Source organism: Cricetulus griseus, assembly GCF_003668045.3.
Source record: "Cricetulus griseus strain 17A/GY chromosome 1 unlocalized genomic scaffold, alternate assembly CriGri-PICRH-1.0 chr1_0, whole genome shotgun sequence".
Classification (NCBI taxonomy): domain Eukaryota; kingdom Metazoa; phylum Chordata; class Mammalia; order Rodentia; family Cricetidae; genus Cricetulus; species Cricetulus griseus.
The window spans coordinates 17460790-17488247 of record NW_023276806.1 but is presented as its reverse complement, the minus strand read 5'-3'; the positions used below and the strand labels follow the sequence as shown (position 1 = coordinate 17488247).

The window sequence follows — 27458 nt, the reverse complement described above, 5'->3', positions numbered from 1 at the left end:
AATGAACAGTTATAAATGGACTGTGATTTTCTTTGCAACTGTGCCTAAGTGTTTCCATTTGCACCCATGTTAATAATCTACCTAGACAAATGAGTCCTGGCCACCTTTACCATTCTGCAGGATCAAGGGAGAAGAACACTTTCCGGCCTCCAGTCTGCACAGCTGTCTAAGATCCTTAACCTGTGCTCCCCAGTTCCTTCCTGATGCTCAAGCACCTCACCTGAACCCCAAAGTATGTTGTTACATTTTGTGGTCATACTATCAGAAACCTCGAAGGAAAACTTTTCCATATACCGCCTCCACCATGATCTCATGTTCTATTGCCATGTCCTTATTATTCCACCTTGAAATTGCATCTTGACTCCATCGTCTACTCCCTGTCATAGCCATTATCCTTCCCATACAGACTAAGCACTTTTTTCATTCCTGTAACAATTATCTACTTTCTTTCTTAATTCACTCTTACCAAATTCTGCCCTAGCTAGTCTTGTCTTGATTTAGTCAAAGTGCCTTAACTTTTTTTTAATATGTACTGTACCAATCTAGTCTTGTCTTGATGTAGTCAAAGTGCCTTAATTTTTTTACTGTACTGTAGTAGAGAAATGCAAGAGAAGGAGCAAGCAACACTGGCTTTAAGATACTTGTGATTTGAAAATCCAGTTCTTTAAGGAAAGGAAAATTAAGTTGATAAATAGCCTTCCCCATCTTTTACTTTTTATTATGTAATGTGTTAGCTTAACTTCTTTTATAAAATCATATACCTTAACAAACAAATCTTCATAATAAAGGTAAAAGAAGGATAATTAAATACTCTGAAATGTTAGTGTGGTTAAACTATATGAAATTAACCAGAAGCAAAAGAGGCCAAATAAAGACTATCATGGTGAAATTGTCCGTCATCAATGCTTCTAACTAAGTTTCCAGGTTGTGGTTTGTTAGAAGAACTAAAGGAATCGTTGTTTGATATTGCATTTTTAAACTAACAATAACACTGTGTTTTACTTCTGTGAAGGTAAGGATGGAAAAAATTAGCCTGAGAAGTATCTTAACATAAGGGTTCCCGATCTATAAGCTTGTCCATGTTCTAAGGCACTTGGCATATAGTCTGGACTCAAGCCTGCAAATCAGAAACACTGATTTTTATTAACAAAAGAGCTTTATAAAAGGCAAGTCACAGATGTTTGCCAAAGTCATAAGGCAGTTTTTAGAACTATACAGAGAACAATTCATACATGAAAACAGAGTAATTAGGAACTGTCTTGTCTCAAGTATTTCTAAAGGACTGCTCTCAGAAGGAACTCAAGTGTAATATCACATAGGTTCAGCAGATGGCGACAACGGCATTCCAGTCACCAATCTGCTGTTGCTATATACCACAGAACAATTTATCACCAGAACATGAAGGCAGATCAAGTACAAATACTCTGTATTTTGCAACCCACAAAAATGACTTGTTCATGTTTCCATTTTTGACCTATGATCCTTTTCCAGATTGCCATACATACAAGGTAGGAATGTTTGAGGCAGTAGCAGCATTTTCAGAATCATTTTTATAAAATTAGACTAATATAGAGGTGTTGGCATTCTGTCCTTTGGGTGTAAGTGTGATTGTTAACTGCTCTCATAAAAATGAATGCAAATATCAGGTTGGGAACAATTCTTACTTCCTCTGCAAAGCTTATGGAATAGCAGTTTGGGGTAACAAATATGCTTAGCTAGCATGTAGCCTTGTGTTTGTATATGCACATGTGTACACAGGTGTGTGTGCTTGTGTGCGCTTGTGCACATGTGCATATGGAAGCTAGAAGTCAACCTGTGGTGTCAGCTCTATCACTTTCCACCTGAACTTTAAGACAGCCTCTCTGTGAACCTGGAGCTCACCAACTGAGCAAGACTAGCTGGCCAACAAGCCCTCGGACCATTGTCTTCCCCTCACCAGCACACACCACAACAGGCTGTTTCCATGTGTTTGGGGGTTAAACTCAGGTCCTTAGCTTGCAGGATAAGCACTTTACTGATGGAAGCATCTATCCAGTCCCTAAATGTGCCTTAAATATCTTACAATTTAATAAGAAACCAATATGTTTCTGAAATAGAACATTAGCGAAGACATGAAACTGCCAGAAATTTCTTTTCAACTTTTATAGGCTTGTATTTATTTACCGGTGATTTAAAAAAAAAAAAAAAAAACGAAAAAACAAAACCATTAACTTACAAATAATTAGGGAAATTTCCTTCAGTTTGTTTTTAAATTGTCCGTGAGTATGTAAATACGACAGGTTTCTGTTCAGAAGTAACTTAGATCTATTCTTCTGCTGGAAAATCCCATCCTGAGGGTTAGAAGGCAGGATTCATATGGATATTACTTGGTGTCACCAGCAGCCCTGAGGAGGATATTCTTTACTCTATAACTATTTCATGTGGTATAACTGGGGACTCCAGTTTGAAACCTTCTACACTAAAGGGGAAAGCAGTTACATCACCTGCCGGTCATTTTAATTCTTCGAAAACTGAAAAGCCACATCTTGGGTTATAATGCCTGTGTTTATGTGTGTGTGTGTGTGTGTGCCAATGAAGACGCTAGATGTCTTCTTCCACATATCACTCTCCTCACTATCTAGACAGAGCACCTCTGGCTGAATCACAAGTTCATCATTTTTGTTGGCCTGGCTGGCCATCTTACCTGTTGAGCCACCGCCTCGGTACCACATTATAATTCTTCAATGTAAAGTACTCAAGATCCATCATTCGTTGTGAATTGGAGATTTAAAAAAAACTGATGAACTACGCAGGACCCTAGCAAGGTTATGCAATTTCTCTTGCTCAAGTAAAATGCTAGTTTATATTTATTTACATATAAACTGCATATTGGAATAGTAGTACTCCTACATTCAGTAGAAAGAAAAAATTATGAGGCCAAGAAGAGAATCTTTTAATTTTAAATAAGTTGTATCACATTTGACAAAATTATTACTAAGGAAGTCATTTCTAAGTAAAATTTTCAAAGGCGTTCCCTAATTTTCTTTCTAGAATACCACTCAATACCATCATCATCATCTCTATTTCTATCGAATCACTAACAAGAAGGTTCTTAGCTTGTTTATTTATATTTGCAGTTCTGGAGACCAAACCCAGGACTTCAAATACATGAAGCAAGGGTTTTGACTACATCTTGGCCCTGCTGTTGCCTTTCTTAATTCTACAATATGAAGAAGATTCTTTAAATATGAATGACAAATGACTTCTGTTCCTCTTTTCCATCAGAGCACTAAGTGTCTCACCTATGTGTTTCAAAGATTAGTTATTTCCTCCACCTAGAAGACACTCCTGTGGAAGCATCTCATAAACACAAAAGAAAGACTAAGAAGCAGTAGCTGCTTTAATGAAACAAACAGACATGAACAGATATCAATAGGAGAAAAGAGCCAACTACAGGCAAATACATGACAGGAGTACCATAATTTTCCATTCAAGAAACTTAGGTGGGTTCAAGTTCCTTACCTCTAATGTAAGCCATATGTTAGTTATATAACAAAAGATTTGACCTACTACTGATTCTTTAATTGGAACAGTGTATTACTGTATAACTAATTTTCCTAATTATTTAGCAGAGAAGAAAAATGGGCAAGTTCAGTCAATTAGTAACTGAGCTGTTAGTATCAAGTACAGTAGAGGATTCTAAAATACTTATATTCTAAGAGGATGTTCTTTGGTGGGGGACATGAGGTGTGGGGACAAATACTTGTTGTTCAAGGCAGGAAAAGTAGCACTAAAGATAGTATTGTGCTTACAAATGGTCCAAAGCAAGTGATAGTACTTCACACTCACTTCTTGACAGCTTATCTGTCCAATGAGCATGAGGAAAGGCCAAGTGTGCAGTTCTGGACTGGACTGTATCACCACCCTGACTCATATTCTGAAGTCTTCAGTGTGATTCATTTAGACACAGGTTCTTTAAATTTGTAGTTAAGGGTAAATGGGGCCCAAGTTCCATATAACTGGTGCCTTAGAAGAGGAAAAAGGGAAACTTAAAATGCTAACTCTTTTTACTGGCCATGTTTTATATTATGCTATCCTGTGAGTTTACACAGAGAAAAGGCTGGATGAAGACAGTGAGAAGGTGGCCATGTGAAGCCAGGAAGACAGGCTTCACCAGACACCAAGCGCTGGTATGGTGTTCTAGGGACTCTAGGCTCCAAGTCACTTAACATGTGCATCTTGTACCAGGGCTGACTAATACAGCGTTTTTTTTTTGATTGGGAGGTACACTGAGAAGAATCGTAGATCCTAACCCATCTTCAAGGTGAATCATTGAATAGATTTGTACAGGACTTTACTTATATACGCACTAATGCATGCACCCAGGAGGAAATACTATATGCCTATGAAAGTGTCTTTTCTTCCAATCTGCATTTTTGTAAGAAAATCCTTGTCTTCCAGAAAAGGGGTAAAAAATTAGGATATGTAGACAAATGCTCATAAGTAAAGCCAGAAAGAGGCATCAGAGGAGTTAAAATCTGCATAGTAAGATAGGTTAGAAGTGAGTTGTTCCACTGCGGGGTGGGTGTGGGAAGGGTAAACTGTAGAGACTATGCTAGTGAAGTTGTCAGATGGAATAAGACTCTCTCTGGTAGAGAATAGCAGCTCTCAAGCCAGTCATTCTCAGTATCACACCACTGGCACCGAGGGCTGGACAAGTCATCAACTGATGGGACAAGACATTCAGTAACCTTTTCGCCTAGCAGCACCTCCTAGCCTTGTGTATCCACATACTGCCCAACTCGTTACCAACAGATACAGAACAGTAGCGCCACCTTTAGGAGAGACCAGGAAGTAGACAATGTACCCAGATCAGATGTACCCAGATAAAATTTATTAAATGGCTCATCAAAAGAGAAATACATAGGACTCTAAAATGCTGTGCACTTACACTTTCAACATTCAAGTTGTACTATTTTAGATATGCATTGCACGTACCCAACCCTTTTCCTTTTATGAGTTGTTTCTTCATTGCTTCATTGACACAGCTCTAACTACAATACCCACTCATGAAGTCAAGGTGGTCTATAACGTAATCACCAAAGAAACACTTTCTATTCAAGGGAAAAAAAATAAAAAAAGTAAATGAATCTTCCTTTTAGCTTCCCATGCACTGTAACTAATCTTTTACTCCAAAGACTTCCTTTAATCTTGTGGCTGTGTTCTGTGTCAAAGATCAAGGAAAAAGGAAGGGAGATTGAAGACAAAAATTATGAGAAGATTAGTAAAAGGACCATGCCGTAGAACCTGTGCAACCAAGTCTGGTCACCAGCTTCCAGAGTTTAGCATGGACGGTGCTTCCTAAGAAATGCCTCTTAAGTCAAGGTCAGTGAAAGAGAGGGCCAGGTGGCAGGACGCAACAGAGGGAAACCACCACTGTGAGGAGGTGGGCAGCCTCGACTGACCTCCCACAGCAGTCCTGGAGATGCAACAGCCATTACAAGCTGTCTCTGGTATCCTGAAATGACCAGGCCCTTTATCTCCTCTTCCCCATAGCAACAGGATCTGCTCACTGAATGTGGGTGCTGAGGTGAATAACAAGACTAAGGTTTCCTGGCTCATACACATCTAGAAGCAGCTATCAGGTCCTCCACCGAAGTGGAAACTCAGTAAGCTCCAAATCTGAGCATACAACCTAGAATTGATCTGCTATTTCTAACAGCAATAAAAGCTACGATGCCTATTTTGCAAGGAATCATCAAGGTAATACTTAATTGCATCATTGGATTTTAATGAATGGGATAAATCAAGCCAGCTTTTTACAGAGAAGACAGAACTGTTAAGCCAACCATTATGAGTCCTGTATTATAGGTCAAGTTTTAGATATTCAAACTTTGTTGCCTTATCTATGTTCCACAGCATATTCTTTTCCCTATATGCCACAAAGACAATGGAAGCCTTTTCCCCCTCTAAATCGTCAGTGAATCTCAATAGAAGAAAATAATAAATTGACACTAGTCAGAGCTGGACTACCAGGTACACACTTTATATAACAAGCTGGCAACCCACCCACCCCAACGCCCTGATTCTTCATACTCAAGAGGTTAAATTTGGAATAAAAACAGTTTGCTTACATGCTTAAGAATTCTGTTCGTATCTGTTTCTTCCTTTCATTTCAGCTGCACTGTGCTCTCTGATCTACAGACTTGCCACACTGTTTTCCACCTGTCTCCTTTGCCTTGAGCGCTGCCTGAGAGCATCACACAGCCTAGATCTTATTCTCTACAAAGAGTCAGCACTAAGGCTTCGTCCACATAACCTACAGCAATCTTGCCCTGCCTAAGACGAATCTGTTTTACATTAGCCCACTTCATTATCTGGAGATCAAATGACCTTGGGTCATCCTATTTATATGTTTATCCATTATTTACTATGGTGTCCACAGTACACAGATTGGTGCCTGCCATTCAAATAACTATTCATTTGAAAGAATGAACACAGTGAATGAGTCAATGAGTGAGTGGTCATGAATCATATCAAAGCAAATGTAAAATTATTTGTCTGGATAAAACCCAATTCTAGAACTGGAGAGGTGGCACAGTGGTTAAGAGCACTGGCTGCTCCTCCAGAAGACCTGGGTTCAATTCCCAGCAACCACATGGCAGCTCACAACTGTCTGTACTTCCAAGATCTGACACCCTCACACAGAAATATATGCAGACAAAACACCAATGGACATGAAATAAAAATAAATAATATTCAAATGCCCAATTCTGTACTTTTGAGTGAAAATGGACTAGCTATTCTGTATCCTAATATGACTTTTATTATACAAGCTCAGATATATATGTATATATCTGAGTTTTCTTAAAGGGTATAATGATAAGGAAATGAGTATGACCCTGATCACAAGAGTAATACATGTGGAAGGTAAAAAAAAAAAAAAAAAGTGTATGACTGTGTATAAGACATACCCATATTCTGACTAGTAAAACACTCTGGGGAAAATATGCTGAGAATCACTTGAGAGTGACTTCCCTATTTCATACTTAGAAAGAGCCTTGACGAAATCTGTATAAGAGAGACACAAACAAGTCATAAATCAGGTAACTACCCTTACAAAATACTTTTGTAAATTTTTATAATATCTGGCGAGACATTTGAGCTAGGAATACACGCTGTCCCAGAAGAGCCACTGGGCTCAGGAATTCCAGTTCTGGCAAGAGGAAGTGGAACACCTTCCTGATGCTGGCTGGACGCTGACTCCCATTCCCATGGAGACCATTTCAGTCATCTGCACTTTCGATGACACAGTAAATAAGCACTACTGACATTAGGCAAGGCACTCAACTCTTTTTTTCCAACATCATCTATTTCAAGTGAAAGAAAGTTTTATACATGCTCTTTGTCTATATTAGGAAAAATATTTTATTTTTAGAAATTCTTTCTAATAGTTCTTCAAACTCTATAGTTATTCAAAAAAATTGGATTTTGGTGGGAATATACTATCTTTACTCTGATACATCATTTTAAAGTGACTCTAACTCAATCTTCTTTCCAATACTGTCTTCTCAAATAATGAATAATTACTACGTACAGAAAAGCCTGGTAATACGAAAGAGTGAATTCCATAGGTCAGAGATTCAGTAAAAAAAACTGGGACTAAAGTCAGGATCATAAAAACACAAGGAGGAAAGCCTTCACATATCTGAGAAAATGCTTCAATAAATGGACAACCTTCATATCAAGGGTGGGTGGGGAGATGACACAGCATTTGGCAGGCCAACTGTTGCATAATAACAAATCACTAAGTGAAATTAATGTAAACTGCTTCAATTTGTCCACAACACTTCCAGGTAGAGAACACTGGGAAACACAGAGGTAGAGAACACTGGGAAAAGTAAAATTGATCATTGAGTCACTGTTATACAGGGAGGGACTGTTGGCTGTGTCACAGGAAGACTGATTATATACTGTTCACAGAAGATGTTGCCTTAAATAACTAACAACTCAGGAAGACAAAAGGGCAGGCTGGGTCTTTTCCATGTGTTACTTTCACATTTGGTAACTTCAAGAATTGAAAACATTCTCCAAATGAAAATTCATCTTACTGAATTAATGTTTTAACAAGTTGTGGACAGCAGGTCACTAACCTCAAAGAAACAAGTACAGAGGTAAGGTACAGACAACTTTATTACAATTCTTTCCAAATTTCAAAATGCATTAATCACTGAGATTAAATCTAATATATAATATGTTATATTACAAGGCAGAAAGCATTTATAATCAGATATTGCATTTCCCTGCATTGCCTAAAATACAGCTTTGTAAGAATAGCAGCAACACATAATAGTTTATAACACTAAAATACTTCTCCAATATCAGAAACATTTAAATTGAAATTTATTTGTAGGGGAGACTACAGCATCCCCTACATTTGTTTCATGCTATTTTCCTCCAACATAAAGATAAAGCAAAGCTATCATCTACATGTCTTACTGTTGATACCTTTAGTAGATGACAGGATCTTTAAAATTAAAGTAAAAGAATACTATATTTCCTCACTGCAAGCAAAGGCAAAAGATCTTTTTTTTGTAGCCACCTAAGCACTAGGCTTCTAAAGACACCCAAGTCCAGAATGAGCTCTACCAGTCTTCTCTGCTGAATCTGCCTCCTCACATTTGCTCTCTTAGGAGAATTTACCATCAACTTTGAACATTCCTTAATGATGAACTTGAAAGTAAACTTGGGAAATGTAATGACACAAGGGAATTGCTTTCTAAATTAGACAAGGACATTATTTGTTCATCTATCTCTGCTTCAACCAGTGAGCTAGGTCAACCTTAGAAATAGACTTCCTGCTCCACAATCAAAGACCGGAACAGTGGAAATAGGTGGAAATACACTGAGGAGGTCTAGTCACTTCCTTTTCTTTCTTTGGTTTTGCATTTGTGAGCTAATGATTAGGACAAAACATGTTCTATCTTCTCGTTCTCACAACTGGAAACTGTTAAGGAAGTATAGAAATGTTGTAGTTTTCATGAGACAAATGTAAAACAGATATTGCTATGAGACTGCAAGAAGAAGAGGTGAATGGAAGCTGTGTGCTGGCTGCTTGGGTGGGGAAGCAAGGCTCATAGTCACTGTACGTTAAGAGCACGTGCTGAAACTTCATGGTGCCAGTCACGTAATTTTGTATATTTGGGACTAAAGACGTGAAGGGGTATCTTTTCCCTGTGGAAATAAAAAGAGAGTGATAGAAGAGTCGTAAGAAGGTGAAAGAAAAAGATTCTATACTAATTCCAACATGCAGAAAACATGCCTTGAAAAAGCTTAATTTCAGACAGCGGTTTTGTTAATAGCAGTGCTTAAAAGCAGAGAGTTTTTGGAAATACAGAAATTAGTCTACAGAGTCCTCTTGGAAATATTCTTTTATGCACCAAATAAGGGGAGTTCAAGACAACACAGAAACCCATTCACTTAGAGTTGCATTATTAGTAAAATATCCCCCAAATACCCTGTATTCATTCATTATGTCAATATTAAAGAGAATTTGCTTTAGGCATAAAATCTAGACAATATCAACTAATTTCGAAATCTGTAGGTTGCATGTTTAGATCACACTAAAGGCACCATGGGTTAAATGCTTAGTTTCTGTTTACAAAAACAGCAAAACTGTAACATTACACTTGAAGTTTGAAAACAACAAATTGAGACCATTCATGAAAAGAAAGCATTCTCTATTCATTAAAGGAGAACTTACTTTGCCTTCTTTGTATTGTCATTTTCAGATTCTTTCACTGCAATGTAAATAAGATCCAAAATTAACTTTTAAGTTTAACTTCAAAATCACTTACATAATTATCTGTATGAATCAATGTCAAATGTTGAAACCAAATAGAGCAATTAAAACAAATCCATACCATGTTTACCCTGGCAGACAACAAGGCTAGTACAACACCCCCTCTTCTCAATGCAACTCCCTGAACTGAAACCTTGCTACACACAACATGATTTACATGCAGTCTTTGCCAGGACTGTTTTCTGTAACTGCTGATAAGCCTAGATGTTACCATCAGAGCCAAAAGCATTCCTCTCCTAAGATCTCTAGTTTACTCACGGTGTTCAGTCCCGGTGATCTGGGCAAGGATCCGGAAGGAACGAGACTGAGTTGTTCCAGTCCGTGGGCGCCAGTCTTCAGTGTCCTCAATTAGCCGCTTCTTGCTGGCATCACTGTGAGTGGGGATGTGATAAAACTCCGTGTTGCGCTCCACAATGTGTTTTCTCGGTGGGCTAGAAAGAAAAAGAGAAAACATAATAATTACAATTTAAATTGCAGGGGCTGGAGAGATGGTTCAGAGGTTAAGAGCACTGGCTGTTCTGCCAGAGGACCTGTGTTCAATCCTAGCGCCCACATGGCAGTTTACAGTTGTCTGTAACTCCAGTTCCAGGGCATCTGATACCTTCAGACCAATGTACATAAATAAAGCTAAATAAATTTTAAGAAACCAATTTAAATTGCATTGATGACAAAAAAAAGTCTCTGGTGAACTATTTGCAATTTATACATTTACTTCTCAATACTCCTTTTATATACACAGTTGGTATAAAGATGCTCAATTTAAATTACCCTTCTAAATAGACATAGTAGTAGAATAAATTTATAGGTTAGTGTAAACAATGCTAAAAGGTTGTACTGAACAGCAAGATTACCGTTTAGGTGGAATTTTCCTTTTAAGTGACAGAAGGAGGCAGCAGAAGAAAGATTCCCAACATGAAGAAAAGGAAAGAAGAAGATAAGGAAAACAGACAATGGAAAGTCTACAGGTGTAAAAATCCAACAATTTGAAATTACTGTGCCATACAAAACAATATGAACTATGATTTAGCCAGTTAAATATGAATATTTACTCTAGAACCCTTCAATGGATTAGCTTTCACAACTTAATGATCATATCTCTTTGTATACATAAGCAAGCAATTCTAAAAATTTTGGAAATTTTGGAAAGGGCTCTAAGTGTTATGTTCTACGACTTTCTCAATGGTATCTACAGCATAGTTAATCCTAAACAGAGCATATCACAGGTGAGCACAGTGAAGATCTGTGGTTTCTTTAAGAGACCAAGGTTGAGATTCCACCTCCATGACTCTTCACAAGTGTGATTTTTGGACAAGTCCATCTCACTGACCCACACTGTTTTCATTAACAAAGAAAACACAAAGCAGTAATCTGAGAATTAAGGTTGACAATATATGCCAAAGACAATAGTAAAATATTCAAATACTGAGTTTGCCAGGCACATTCATATCTTTATTAATGTAGCATAAATATTAAGGAAACCACAATATTCACTAATTATTATTTCAGGATTGATGGAACAAAAAAAATATTTCCTACTTTTGAATAAGACAAATGCCAAATATTCACAAAATAAACAGGAGCTCAAGTCTGATCTGGCAGAATGCTGTCCTGAGTAGAGCAAATGTTCTAACTGTGGCCAGCTGTAGACGTAAGAGCTGCTGGGCTAACTCACCATAGGCACTCACCATGCTATAGCTGGGCTAACTCACCATAGGCACTCATCATGCTATAGGACTGCCAGCATTCCAGTAGTCACACCATTAAAAGCCTACCTCAGCACCTGAGCTTTGCCAGGTTAATAACACTGGCTTTGGAGTCACATGGACAGTTTGAAGGACCTTTTCTCCCACTCAGTGTGTTTTACAGGAGAAATTTAACTGCTCTAAGTCTCATATACCCCATTTGAAAAATGGGACTTGTGTCTTAAAGGTGATTCTGAGGAATCAATAAGGTAGATGTTATATGTAAACAGTCTTCCACAGATCATGATCCACAGAAATCATCATACTGCTATTTCAGGAAGAGTAGAAAATTAGCTGCAACGTATGAGCTGTAAGTCACAGACAAACCTAAAAGAAAAATCAGTATTTGTGCAAAAAACAGCAAGACACGAAACTTACAGTGATAATTCATGATTACGGAAGTGAACTACCTAACAGACATTTATGAATACTGATCAACACCTAATCATTTTAAGAACAGACAAGAATTCCAGGAACTAAGAAAAAGGCAGAAGTTATTTATAAAAACACAGCTGTGAAGCTGGGCATTGGTGGCACACGCCTTTAATCCCAGCACTCGGGAGGCAGAGGCAGGCGGATCTCTGTGAGTTCAAGGCCAGCATGGTCTCCAGAGAGAGAGCCAGGATAGGCTCCAAAGCTATATAGAGAAACCCTGTCTTGAAAAAAACAAACAAAGACAAAACAAAAGAAAAAAAAAAAAAAAAACACAGCCTGTGGCATATATAAAACAGCTCTTAATTTTATGTAAATACTTGAAAAGATTTGTAGCAGCTAACTTATTAAGCTTTAAACTTCTCTTTAATTAGTCAGTAAGCACTGTTTATTAAATATGCATCTTTATTAGGTTCTGGTGCAGCCCAGGCTGATCTCAAAACTTGGTATGTGGCTCAGACTGGCCTTTAGCCTTCTGATCCTCCTGTTTCCTTCTCCCCAGAACTAGAATTACAGGTGTGAGCAGTCATACTCAGCTTATGCCATCATGGGGATGGAACACATATGATTTGTGTTAGACTTTGTACAAGTTCCATCTATAAAAACATTAAACAATGGCTTCAAGTTAAGAATAATAACATAATACTATGCAGCAGTTAGCATGACATGTTTATAGAAAATACAGTATATCTTAGACCTTATGGCATTTACCACCACGGCTTCAAAGTCTCAGAATAACAGGAATTTTCTGAACATTTATATAGTGCTTCCTCATTGTGAAAATTTGAATATGAGGATTATGTTAAAAAGGAAAATCACCCAGCACTCAGGAGGCAGAGACAGGCGGATCTCTGTGAGTTCGAGACCAGCCTGATCTACAAGAGCTAGTTCCAGGACAGCCTCCAAAGCCACAGAGAAACCCTGTCTCGGAGAAAAAAAAAAAAAAGAAAGAAAGAAAATTATTAATGATTTTAAAATTATTTTTAGAATCTTTGAAAACAGAGTAAAAAGAACTCTGAAGGGCAAGTAATTTATTTCAAAATACAGACATTCAAAATTAGGAAGCTCATCCATACTTATTTTTTAAAACAATACTGAAAAGATAGATACCTAAATTATATCTCTAACTCCAGTCCATGCTGCTTGTAATGTTATCCGCTCCCCTCAAGTTAGCTTTACTAAAGTTTTCTACTGTGCAGATGTGGGCATTCCATACATACCCACTGATTCATATGAAAGCTTCTAATGAGAAAAGCCCTTTTTAAAAATAATGTGATGATACTAAGAAGATTTTCTGGGGTGGACATTAGTTGGAGACAGAATGAAGGAATTAGAGGACAATCCATTAGTTAAGTACTTACACAGTGCCGGGGTTACTGAAGGAGGAACAGTACACACAGCAAAGATGAGGTAGAGAAGACATGGAGGTTCCCAGGATGATGGAAAACAGGGACAGTGGAGAGGGGAAACAAAAATGGGGAGAAAAAGAATTTTAAAAAGAAAAAGAAAGAAACAGCAAAATGCAAAACAATTAAGAGATGGCACACAGACGCCATGCTTCAAAATAATCACAGGAACACAGACAAGTAAGCGCAAAGTTAGACAAAACCCCATCATCAATACCATGAGGATGGCAGTCTAACAGCTGGGTTTATCCCACAAAACACTGACAACAACTTTATCTATTAATATCAGTTCAAGTCCTAGGTTCCTGAAAACCAAGAAAGAACCATGTATTCTTTTTAATGCCTAGGCTTTTAGAAAATTTATTTTAGTATGAATCAAACTCTTACTTTCCTACAGAAGTACATAATAAAGTACAACCTGATATATCACTTAGAAATCAGTTTAGAATGCATTTTAAAAATAGAAAAGAGACGGTTCAGTCTCACATTTTATGAGTATATTAATAGTAAATATAATCTCTTCCCAACATAAAATTATTTTTGGTGCTATTTTATAAGTGCAATTTTGCTACTGTTATTAATCATATGTAAATATCAGTGTTTTCCAATGGTCTTAAGAAAGGGTCCTAAGACCTGTGAAAGGGTCATTTGACCACCAGGTTGAGAAACACTGGTATAAAGCATTTTCTATCCCACCTTGCAGGAATATCGATTTGCAACTTGATCTCTTATAAACAATTATAGATGAACACTCCAATACTTTAAAGTTGAGGGAAAATGTTTTTTGTTAACATAAAACTGTGGAGGCAATATTCTGTGTTGAAGGGCATAAACAGAGAGTTGATTTCAACAAATATTTTCACATATTTTAGAAAATAATGCTCAAATAGATAAGCTTCGAATGTAGTAATATCAACGTGATAACCAGATAACCAGTACTAGCTAAGATGCCCATTTCCCATGTCATGGGCTAAGCACATCTGCAAGAGGTTTGTTTTCTTCAGTGGTAAATTGGGTTGCATATTTCTGTTCATTAGACTTTCGAATACTAGTTTGTAGGAGCAAATATTCCATGACTACTCAAGCAGTGCTTTCAAAGTGCAGCCTATGCACATTATTCATTTTCAGAGTCACAACTTGAGTCTGTAGTCTCCACAAGTAGATACCAAATCAAAATGATAGAAAGATGTCCACGTGACAATAGGTAGCAAAATGAAAGACACATCCAAATTTGGCTCAGGATCAAATCATAGCTCCTATACAAGAAGCATGACCAGAAAGTACATTCCTGGTCACTCAGCTAAATGAGAATTAGGCTGTTGTCATAGAGACACAGTAAAATACAGAGTAATACCCAATAAGTTGAATTTTGAGCTTTGCTATCTATTTAATATAAATCTTTAAACATTTTTTAAATTTCAAGTGGCATGTTTTCCTTTTTTCAAACAAATTATGTATTACACTAGAACCTACTAGATGGCCTCCAGTTTTTATATGTAGTAAGTTAATTTTAAATAGATAATACCTCAGAGTGTCTGAGTGTTTCACTAATGTGCTCGGGTCAATCAATAGATTACAGAAAATTAGAAAGGTGTTTGTAACAATTCAACAGTTAACTTTCTTGAATATATCTGAAGCAGATATTCCCTACTTCCAGAGACTTCAACGTAGTACACTGCTAAAAGGAATTTCTGTACACACTCAGAATAACCACAGCTCAATTAATACAAAAATGCTAAGTTGTTGTTAGAATGAGTATTAATCTTGTTTTTAAGATCACCATTACTAGTCAGTTTAGTATCGGTATGAATAAACAAAACAAAAATACCAGTGTTTTTCAATGTCTATGTCTACTAACTGAGACATTTAACAAAATGGTAACTATTTCTTTAGAGTAATTAAAAAATATATGGATTTTCACTGCTCACACAGAAACAAACATACTACACAAAGATATCTAAACCTGCCACTAACATTATCTGATTTAATTCTTCAGGAAAATCATAAGGGCCTTAGAGAATTTTATCTAGGAAATACTGGCTTTTGAATGATTTGAAAATACTTCAGATTTGTATATATTATTTACTACTGGTACAAGTTTTTATAGTTTCTCATCTTTGTCTTGTAACACTCCTAACTAATTAGAATTAATTCCCCCAAGCATTTCCTCTTTCAGCCACTGCACAGCAAACCCCACATATAAGTTAAACAATAGTAATTACTATAAAGCAATTCACTATAACATACCAATGCAAACCAAACTTATTGAAAACACAGTTTTTTCTAAAGTACAATTCTTTTGCAAAATTTAATTTAAGTTTGCAAAAACCGAGCAGTCATGCTGTTTACTCATATATAAATCACCATATTTCCTCTCCAGTAATGCAGATACTAACTTTGTCACGTGTGTTTTCTGTAAAGAGAAAAGCATTTTAAACCATTATTTGATTATACCATTAACTTTCAAATCTTTCAAGGCCAGATTCTTCAAAACACGACATAACAAACTGTTAGTAGTTGCAGCCAAAGAAAACTGAAATATAGGATACACAAAAGACTTACCTCCTGAGAGCAGTGGCATGTTATAATGCAGGACATGTGGACAGTGAAATGCAAATCAGTTAATCTATTCCATGTAAGACAGCTTGTTGCCAGTCAGGAATACAAAACCCTGCTCTGTTCTCCATGGAGTAAGGGAGTAGCGGAGAGAATGGCATGCCAAGAACATTACTGCATATGCAGAACACAAAAATTTCTTACAAGCACCTTAATCATTATTAGTTATAAGAAAAAGAATGCTTACATAGTCCTAACAGTTACTCTCAAAGCCACCAGAACACTAGTTAGACTTCTTACTATACAGGAGCTAGCAAGCTAGCTATATCTTAGTATTGACACCCAATAAGCACTTGTTTGTGTTTCCTGTTTATTGATTCAATACAAATTTCAGTGGGATAGCTGTAAAAGCTGTAAATTAGCCAACCATTTCAAATTGCTTAAAAACTAACAGTCCTAATGATTTGAGGAAAACACAACTCAGCCATTTACTTTGTATCCCTTTGAACTTTTAATCATTTGGTTATTGGTGGGTGCTATTTTAAAAGTGATTAATAAGGAGCAATCACTCTCAACTTTACGAGAGTTTTGTTTTACTGAAGTCATAGAAATCTGCGAAACTGACCAGTTGAATGCCTGATGGAAACAAGTTGACACCTGATGTGCAGGAAGTGAGCATCGATGCCAGAAAACACTAACTCCCAGGAAGACGAATGGCTGACTAGTCAAGTACATGACTTTATACTTCTCTAGTCTAAATTCGATAACAAAAAGCACTACAGATTTGCCTTAGAAACTGACAGGTACCAAATTATGTACTCACTGTCCTAACATCTGGACAGCACTTGAAATCAAGCTATTTTTAAACACTTTCAGTTTGCATTTGCAAGGCAGTAGCTTGCTTGTTAATGATGCAAACCATGTAATAATCCCTTTATCCTCAGCTTCAGGCTGTACTGAACACCGGGCATGTGCTGGGTGAATACTTGCCAACTCACTAGGGAGCTGCCACTAAGGCCCTGAAACTGTGGCACTGTCATTTGGCCTGAAATAAGCTCTATATGGTATTAAGCCTAATTACTACAGGAATGTTTCACACGCACAAACCGAAACTTTTTGTAAACTCAAGACTTTTCCATAACTTCACTTTCCTTTTACCTCAAAAAGACTTTATTGTAAAATTTCCAGAAGTATTAAAAGGTTTTGGTTAAGACACTGACCATCCCCAGGGAATATTCTATCTACTCAAACTGGAATTTAATCAACGCAGTAAACTTCTGCATCAGCATTTGACCAGCAACATCATTTTCTTGTGATTATCGAGTTCAATTACTCTAGCATCTACTGTCATAAAGCAGACATACAAGAAAAAAAGATATGATCAAACACACACATGTTCTTTGCCTTCGATAAGAGGAGCCATAACATTCTGTGAAGGGCACTAATTGACTTCAGTGTTCACATCAATACTTTTAAAAAGCTAACCACACCACAGAGCCAGAGATGTCTCCTTGCTCCCTCAGCAGCAGCCTGGAGCTGTGCCACCGCCACTTTCTAAGCTCAGAAGCTGCCATGGCAACAGCACTACAGAAAGCACATCCTCTTCATTAAGTGAGTTAACATTCCAGAGGGGTTAGATCTCTCAGAATGGGCCTATCTATACAATTATTTTAATTATAAATCTCCTGAAGAATTGCATCAGCAAAGCATATCACATGTGCATAGTATTTCCCCTAAAAAGTAAGTTTTATCACAATGAATCCAACCAAACTTGTATGTAGATCACTCTGCCTTCAAATAAATTCATGGAATTCTAAAAGGCCCAGATTAGCTACCTAGAAATAAAGGCTACAAAAACTTTTGTGCAACTTTAAAACTTGGGGCTTCAAGTAATTTAGTATGTTTAAGTCATGTTTAAAAATGTAATACCCAAATAAAAAAATTGCAACTGAATTTTCAAAGATTGTTACTATTATTTAACATCCTCTATAGTTTAAATGCATTCATGTTTTAAAAATCTACATATTATTTCTGGTGTAGAATATCTCTCACTTTTTAAAATTACTGATTGCATTTAAAGAATAAATTCCTGGTAAAAATATCCCTAAAAAGAATGTTAGGAATCTGCTCTGGGCTAACAACTTATACAGAGACATGAGTCAGGAGTCAACTTGTTTTTAGCTTTCTAGACTACTTCCTGGAGGGGAAAGATCATAACAAACTCATGTCCTCTCTCTTCAAGGAGGTATACATATGCTAAGAATAGTTACAATGCCACTGCTTAAACCTTTGGAGACCAAGAAAAGGATAGAAAATTCAAGGATAGATTTGCCTTGCATTATAAGTGCCAGCTGCTCAATACTGTGCAGGAACTTGGAGGGAAAAGTTACAGAGTATTGCAGGCTCAGAACACATCAAAATGCATAAGTAAGTTTTGATTAGTTTCTGACTGCTTTGTACAAGTCACTGCTAGCGCAGCAAGTATAACTTCATTCGCCTTCAAAGAACAGCTGAAGAAAAAGTCGATTGTTCCCTGGAAATTATCTGAAAGAGAAGAAACCACCCTTGGCCACCTACCCATTTTGCTGTTTAATGTCACCCTGGGATCCTCTTCTCTGTCCCTCTGCTAGCTCCTGAGCAGGCTCGGAACACACGCTGGTGACTGTGGGCTGCCGTGGGACATTAACTGCAGATTTACCAGTGTTGGGTGCGGATGAACACTGGTCAGTGCTAAGATTGGTATTAGCATGCAGTCCGGATGCAGAGAATGGGGGAGGAGTGACAGCGGCCACGGGTGAAGGGGAAGCATGTGATGAAGTGGTGGCATGGGCTGGGGTGAAGGCAGACGATGGTGATGGGATGGATGTGACTTTGGGTGAAGACACAGAACCAAAGGGCCGTGGTGCTTTATTGTAGGCCATGTTGGTTGTGGAAGAGACTTTGGATACAGCAGGAGATGTAATGGGCACAGGTTTAACTACTTCTTTAGGTTCACCCTATGCAAAATAAAAATAAACATATACAAAAACACAGCAAATACATGCAAAATACACCGAGTACAAACAAACACATAGTTGATTTTAAAAAGGCAAACACAATTATGTTAGCAGCTCAAATACGTTTTCAGGAAAAACAATGAGTTGATATAGCATAGCATGCATGCTAACTGATCTCAACATGCATAACAATAATGCATACAGTAATCACATTTTCATTTATAAAAATGAAAGTTTCAAAATATTTAAGAAACAGAGAAGGAAAACCAGGAAAAGAAAATCCTAAAGACCATCATTAAATGTCAACTTAGATATACTTTAAAGGAATAATTTTATTACACATAAACACAATTTCACTAACTGAAACATCTTATTTCTGAAATACCCAAAGCCTCAATTATAATTCCATCTTTCTAACACTTTTTTCTTTCTCTCCACAGTGTAATTCCTTGAGTCATGAAAATCACCAAGTTTTAAACTATTCAATTACAAAAAGAATGATGAATTCACCTAACTCAAAGTGTTATACAACTATTCTGGATAAAAAATTTGGGGAAGAAAAATGTAAAACAGACGAAAAAACACATTTATCCTTCATTTCTCCTAAGATCCACTTCTGTTTCCCTTCCTGGGAGCATTATTATTCAGAGATAAAATAAAATTATTTCCCTTTTTCCAAATAAAATATTTAAATCTCATGAGGAAAAACATGTTATGTTATGTTTTGTTTTTCCCTCATTGCCAGGAGCCAAAGACTAGGAAGAAAGACCAACAATTCCTAAAATCACCAATACTGGAAAAACAAAAAAAAACTTTCACTCTACCACTCTAGAAGAAAGTCAGATCTTTAAGAAAATACATACTTGTAATTCAAATGCTTAATTACAAGGGGAAAAAAAAGGCAATATAAATCTTATAATGTTTCATTAATTGAGAAAAATAAGTTATGGTTGAAACAAGTGAATTAAATGAACATCTGAAAACACTGCCAAAAAAGGGGGCAGAAAAACTCCAAAGAGAATAAATCAGATAATTAAAACACTGGTTTGCAATAATGTGAGATGTATAATGAAAAATGGGGCCTTTGCCAATCACCTAATCCAAGAACACTCTAGAGTGGCATGATTTTCGTTTTCGTAGCTACATATTAATGCTTTTTAGAGAATATATTTGTACATATAGAAAAATTTAAAGTAAATATGAAAGGAATTTGGACATGCATTATTGACACTGTAGGGGTTTAAAAATAATATTTTATACTATTATTACACATGGCAACTGTGAAGGCTATTCTTGGTTGTCAACTTGACTTAACTAAAGTTCAAACAGAACTGACCACTTTTAATCCAGAATATTTTGAGGTGGGAAGATCCACCTTTAATCTGGGCCATACCTTCTGCTGGTATGGAGGACACTGAAGAAAGAAGTTTTCTTTCTTTGCCTGCTTGTTCTTGCCTGGCTAGAAAGTTCATTCCTTCACTGGCATTAGCACCTATTTCTTCCAGATTCCAGCATATACAAAAGGCCAGCTGAGCCATCTAGTCTTGTGAATTGAGCAACTGCTGGATACGTGGATGTACTGTTGGTGGACAGCCATTGCAGGACAAGCTAGACTATTCTAATCAATGCACTATCTAAATTCTGTTCCTCTAGATAACCCTGACTAATACGGTAACTTTTTAAGTTTTAGATTCTATTTCCTCTTTGTCTTTTAAGGAAAAGAATGAGACTATTAACTAAACATTGATATGACCCGAGATAGGAACAGCAGGAACAGCGGCTCAGGATAGACTAAGCCTAGTGAGGGTGAACTATGTACGCACCTTCTGGACAGCAACAGGCTCAGGCTTGGCTGCAGTAGATGCTCTAGGGAGAGAGAAAAACATGAACCATGAACCTCTGGCAATTTAATAATGTCATAAACAGAATTTTACTATTTATATACCTTAAGATATTAAATAATAAGAATGAATACCTTTATAATTCATAGATTTCATCATTCACAATTTCATTAGTTCTTGTAATTAGAAGTCAAATGCCACAAGACCCAGTATTCTCATGCACTGTCTTTCTTCAGTCTTTCTAGCCCTACAAGCTCAAATGAGGAGACAAAGCAGTAACCCTGCTTGCTAATATACCCATGTGGCTAAGGCAATCACCATATTAAAAGCATGATTTCCTGATCCTTGGGCAGTTCTTCAATAACCTATCCTGAATCTAGATTTCCAGCCTTTTTTCCTAATGAGTGTATCTACAGGTGCTGGGTCTCTTTCTAAAGGTTAGCAATTATATTCAGGTTGAAATATGTCCCTTATAATTTTCTTTATATTTATGCTCTCAAACACTTAAACAAGTTGATGTGTTTGCTATACCTGATGCTTAACATCAACTTTCAACTTGATGGAATCCATAACCCCTAGAAGACATGCCTGGTCTGTGAAAGACTATCTAGCTTAGGATAACTGAGGGTAGAAAGAGACACCTTAATTGTGGGAGGCATCATCCCAAGTGCAGGGAAATTGTCACCTGTTATTCCTAGTTAGATGCAATGTGACCAGCTGCTTCAAGCTCCTGCCACCATACCTTCCCACTAGGATGGGCCATGCCCTCAAACTGTCAGTTAAAATAAACTCTTCCTTCCTGAAGTTGCTTTGCCAGGATAGTGTGTCACAAGAATGAGAAGCATAACTGTTACATTAAATACATTAAATAGTTAATTATTCACCAGATTCCTTTCAGGGGAAGCAATGACTATGCCCTGCTTCTAGCCATATGTTAGTGCAGCACCTGGCACATACTATGTTATCAGAAATGAATGTGCAAGGAAAAGATTAAAGAAAGTCTGACATCACTCCAGGCATGTGACAGCTATTTATATCTCAAGTGGATTGCCATTTTTAACCTGTTCATATTTTGCACCATATGTCTTTTTGGTATGATAGGCTAAACAATAACAATAATTAGTTTGGAGCAAGTACCTCTTACGTAATAAAACTATCATTATCTTTACCTTTCAAAAACGGGAGATTCAAAGTTCAAGGACTAGAGCTGAGTCCCATGCTGTTGCAGTTTACAGTACGATAGCTGTATTTATTAAAAATTGAGGAAGCTACAGATACTTCATAGGGTATTCACTTGATTTTAAAGTGTTATTTTTTAAGAATTGTTTGAGAATTTTATACATGTGTGTGTGTTGATCAAACTGACCCCCTCCTCCATCTCCTTCTCTATATCCCTACTGCATGTTATTTTTTAATAAACCAGAGCAATCCAATTCCCCTCATGCTATACCAGCCGGAGGATAGAGCATCAAGGTAGAATTCCAAGAATGTGAAATTTGCAGGAAAATGGATGGAACTCGAAGAAACCATTCTGAGCAAGGTAACCCAAACACAAAAACACAAACATGATATGTACTCACTCATATGTAGATTTTAGACATAGAGTAAGGGATTACCAGCCTACAATCCACACTGCCAGAGAAACTAGTAAACAAGGAGGACCCTAAAAGAGACAAACTTTGTCCCCTGGAGAAGGGGAAAGGGTCATGATCCCCTGAGCAAATTGAGAGAATGAGAAGGGAAGAAGAGGAAGGATGCAGAGGTCATGAGGGAGCAGAAAGGTTGAGTCAGGTGTAGCTTAGAAGAAAGGATGTGTGATAGGTAGGGTTTTAGTTGGGGGGAGGGGTGGGGAGGAAAGAAGGGAGAAGGGAACTGGAATTATCATGTAATTCAATCTTGTTTATAATTCAAATAAAAATTAAAGAAAAAGAAGAAAAGAATTCCAAGAATGCAAAATTAGTAGGTAAATATGAATCAGTAATAATTTTCTTATATAAAAACAAGAGATTGTTTTATTTAAATAGACAACAGATCACAAAGAACCTAGAATATTGGGCCTCACAATAAACATACCCTACTAATGAACTTTGATCAATATTTTAGAATTTTCCAACTGAATTTTCCAATAACAACAAATTTAGTTATAACAGTCACCAACAAAATAGGCAGCTAACCTAATGAAAGGCCACAGTGGGTACTAATACTCAGCTGCTATAGTACAAGTTATACCTTGTACAGCTGCATAACTTTCCATCCATTCTCCCAAATGAATTCTCTTTAGCTTGCAGGGTTATTACAACAAAGGGCAAGTTCAAGTACAGAGCAGTGGAATCTTCCTTTTATTGGAATTTCACAATCCAATTTAATCGCAAAGGATGTACTCATTAAAGCCTCCCAAGACACTGCTGAAGGTTGCCAAGACTGAGAAGCCAATATCCCTTTTCATCCAGATGTCTTAAGATACATGGAGCATGTCTAGCAATGCAATGTGTAAATAACGATGTTATGTGGCTGGCATTTAGTTCAGCTTGCCCACCATGAGCAAGGCCATGGATCCAATTCTCAGCAACAAAATAAGCAAGCAAAACTCCACCAACAGTCAGTAACCAGGTTGCTGCACTCAAGATAAATACAGACATCCTATATGTAAGGAAACAAATCCCTTCATTTGTTCTAGTGTTCCCTCTAATTTAAGCAGTGTTAGCAAAAACAAAGGCCCAGAACTGGATTTTCACTGATTTTGTTGTTTCAACAACTTATTATGTTCAGAATGAATATTAACATACTTTTTTAACTGAAAGTTCTACAAACACAGTATTTGAAAAACAACTGAACTTACAGAAAAAAGATATTTGCCTTCTGACAAGGTTTCACAAGAAACAAGATAAGCATTTCATGGAGAATGGCCAACACACCCTTGATGGGAAATGTACTGTGTATGTTTATCTTATTGATTGTTAAATAAAATACTGTTTGGCCAATGAGACAGCAAGTTGGACGGGACTAGGAGTCAAAGAGGATTCTGGGAAATGTAGTAGAGAAGTGCTGATCCAGGCAGGAAGTGACATAGCAAGGAGACTCATATTTAAGCGAAGGAGAAACAGGAAGGGTCCCTTTTCCCATCCGCTCTTGCTCCAGCAGCACAATGTGATCCACCGGCAAGGAGGGACGCCAATAAGGCGTCCGATAAGTCTTATAAAATATATAGGTTTGATAGTTAAGACTGAGCTAACAGATGAGAATCCTAGTCATTGGCCAAGCAACATTGTACCTAATACAAGTTTCTGTGTATTCATTTGGGCCCTAACTCAGGCGGGCGGCTGGCGTAAAGCTCACACGTGGCGGTGGAGCTCAGGCGGCCTTAATGTAACACACCCTCCAAATCCCAATGTGGGTCATTATTCAAATATCCCACTGCAAAAATAGATTGACTTATAATTAAATGTCAAATGAAACAGCTGATAAACCACAAAGTGCAATAAAAATCAGCTGCCTTGTTTTAAACACTAACCACCAAATGAACCACAGAATTATTAAGTTTTGAAAGAAAAGGTTTCTTATATGCCATTAGTATCTTGTGACAACTCTGAATATTTATTGAAGTTCACAATTTCAGCAAAGTTTGAAATACTCTGTTAAAATGGTTATGTTAATATGTTTTACTTTGCCTTTTAAAGTAAATTTGTAAGTTAGGTCAGCAGTTTCATTTTTAACCTTTAAAATCCTTCTCAGCAGGGCATTGGTGGCTCACACCTTTAATCCCAGCACTCGGGAGGCAGAGGCAGAGGCAAGCAGATCTCTGTAATTTCGAGGCCAGCCTGGTCTCCAGAGCGAGTGCCAGGATAGGCTCCAAAGCTACACAGAGAAACCCTGTCTCAAAAAAACAAAATAAATAAAATCCTTCTCAAAGAAATTTTTCATTTTGGCACTGTATAGTAAAATGCTTCTTACAATATTATTGATATACCTAAAAAGACACCAACATTTTAGGAAAGGGTCTCTTTAAAAGATACTTATTTCTTCTCTTTTGTGTACCTCTTCACAAACTTATAGATGAATGTGTATTTTTTTATAATAAGGAAAACTGTCTTGTAGCTTATTTCACAGTAAACTACCTTGTAAAAATCTAAACAAAGCATTCTACTATGAAAGCTATATGGAAAACATGAAGTTCCAAGATATACATCGTCTCAGTCACAAGCCTTTAAATACCAGGGAAAATACTATGGATTGTTGTCTGCACATATTTGAAAGACAGTTTGTTATTCAGGAATAGTTCTCAAGAGCAGAGTTGAGGGTGGGGCTTGGGAAACATCACTGAAAATAAATATTTAAGGAATGAACAGATCTTTGCAATGTCTGAAATGTTTACTCAAGTATCCCAGGAGTAGTAGATAAAATTAAGGGAAAGAAAGATTACAGTTTACAATCGTAAAACTTTACAATGCATAATCTAAAAACTTTTGCTTATACAAATTATCTTTCTTGTCTCACTGGTACTCTCTTGAACTTTGTATTTAATAAGATACTCAGAATGCCTTGTCTAAAGCATAATTTGACCATGTTTAAGGAAGAAAATTCTATTTCCCATATAAAATATACATATGGATGGAGATATATATTATATATATATATATATATATATATTATATATAGTATTCTCTGTGGAGAAAGATCAACATACAAATATGGAAAAGCATTTGTCCAAATTAAATTTATTATAGTTATCTTTAAGTTGGACAAATAGTAAGCATTTTCTCTTTTAGCAATAACACAGATTACGTGAAAAAGAGTGAATTTAAAACATTTAAGCAAATAGTTTAAAACTATGGTATAAGGACTTTAAAAAAAAAAAAAAAAAAAAAAAGAGTCACAAAATACTGCCTCTCCTTCAGGCAGCCGGGATCAAGAGTCACTCCTGTGCAGGGTGAGCTTCCAGTGTGCTGAGGTCCTGGCTATGGCACAGCGCCATGGCCCAACAATTGGCTTATTGTTCTCTCTCCTTAGTGGGAAGCCCTGTCAAGAGGAACCCTGCATGGTGAGATACCAGTGCCTTAGCTCAGAACCAGCCCCAGAATACAGAATGTGAAGAACAAAGCTCTCCTTATGGCTACAATAAGCTTTTCAAAATTGCTTGGTTTTTTCCTTTGTTTGTTTTTAAAAAGCAGTATCTGAAACAAAAATTCCCTAATAGGTATATCCAGTTTCAGAGCTTCCAGCTTAACAGTTGAAAGGAGTCTGCAGTTACAACAAACCTATTGAAAACTAGAATTGTGATGTCCTAGTTAGAATGAAGAAAATGTAGGTAAGTAGGTAGGTAGGTAGGTAGGTATGAATGACCAGAAGTTACCAATAGCTCTATCATGGGATTAGATCCAAAAGAGTCAGGCAAAACTGCAATTCTGAACACCCAATGGGTGGAGCTACGTGTTTTGTTTTTAACTAGTACATTTTCTAATATTGCATTACAAAGTCATGTATTATTAATTTAACAAATTAGCCTGTAAACTTTAAATGATAGTGTTTAAATACAAGGAATTAGGCAACTGAACTATGTGGATGAAGATTAGTTTCCATCCCTTTTGATAACCAGGAGACTTTTTCAACCCGAGCCAATCTAAAACTTAGCTCATAAGTAGTCATGCAGAAAGGATGAGGGGCTGGTTCATCTTCTACGAAGAGAGCTCTAAATTTCCCACAGCATGGACATCTTTGGACCTCCTGACCTTAGGACCCATAAACACTAGGGCACATCGTTAATCACTTTAATTGCAACGATGTCAATTTATAATAACAAAGCAAGTCCAAACGTGAAAGAAAGCAAACATGCAAGAGTGCAGAGGGATGCCTCTTAAAGAACCCTCTGTACTTCACTGTGAGACCCTGAGTATTTGAACACTATGGCAATGACTCCCTGGACTTCTCTAAATTACTTGAGAATATCTCCTGTAAATAAAAGTACAAAATTTAAAAAAAAGTACAAAATAGTTATGTATCAGACACAAAAACATTCATTTTGTCAAAAGCTCTTCCTTGTATCTACCACACAAATACTTTCTCTAAGCATTCATAGCTTCTCTTAACTGTAGGAAGTAACAAAACACAGTTTGCCCCCAGAAGGAACGCAATCTGGATGGACTCTCTAACACAGATAAAGAAACAGGGAACAGGTGCACAGGAACTGCCCTGGCCATATATCTAGGGCCCTGACCTTGTGCTTGCACAAGGCTGTAAATCAAGCGTGGCCCTGAGATGTCAAGGGCAGGAAGGCATCTCCTGGTAACTGCTTCTGTGGAGTGCTTGCTGTAACTTTCCTTGTGAGTTAGCAATTAATAAAGATTTGAAAAAAAAATTATGACCAATTAACTATACATCAAACTAAAGAGCAGAAGAATCGATGAGAGGGAGGGGGAGGGGGAGAAGAGAGGCAGTTCAGCTAAGCTCTCCAATCTAATGGTCCTGCTATTTTCACCAAGAAAAAAAAAATGAGGGGGGTGGATTACTGGTGTATCAGGCTCAATTTTAAAAGGCTTAAATACAAGCATGAAGGTCAGCATTTCTCTGAACTCAACAATGAATTCAGGACTTTTGACACACTATAATACTCAAAGCCTAAATATATGAAAATAATGTGGACCAGTGAT

At 37.0% G+C, this 27458-nt stretch overlaps 1 protein-coding gene across 6 annotated transcripts in view; it reads right to left on the bottom strand.

Annotated features, from left to right (window-relative positions):
• The window catches only part of Pdlim5 (PDZ and LIM domain 5), a 169674-nt gene that overhangs the window by 56340 nt on the left and 85876 nt on the right, over positions 1–27458 (bottom strand). For 3 of the 6 annotated variants that reach the window (XM_027395849.2, XM_035451934.1, XM_035451935.1), the window contains 4 exons: positions 20797–20839; positions 18555–18973; positions 10100–10272; positions 9743–9779 (listed from right to left, as the gene is read on the bottom strand). In XM_027395849.2, coding sequence (XP_027251650.1) covers positions 9743–9779; positions 10100–10272; positions 18555–18973; positions 20797–20839 — 672 coding nt within the window. Of the gene's footprint in view, positions 1–8154; positions 9214–9742; positions 9780–10099; positions 10273–18554; positions 18974–20796; positions 20840–27458 lie in introns of those variants that run through there. The other 3 variants (XM_027395855.2, XM_035451936.1, XM_027395852.2) reach the window with 3 other exon arrangements.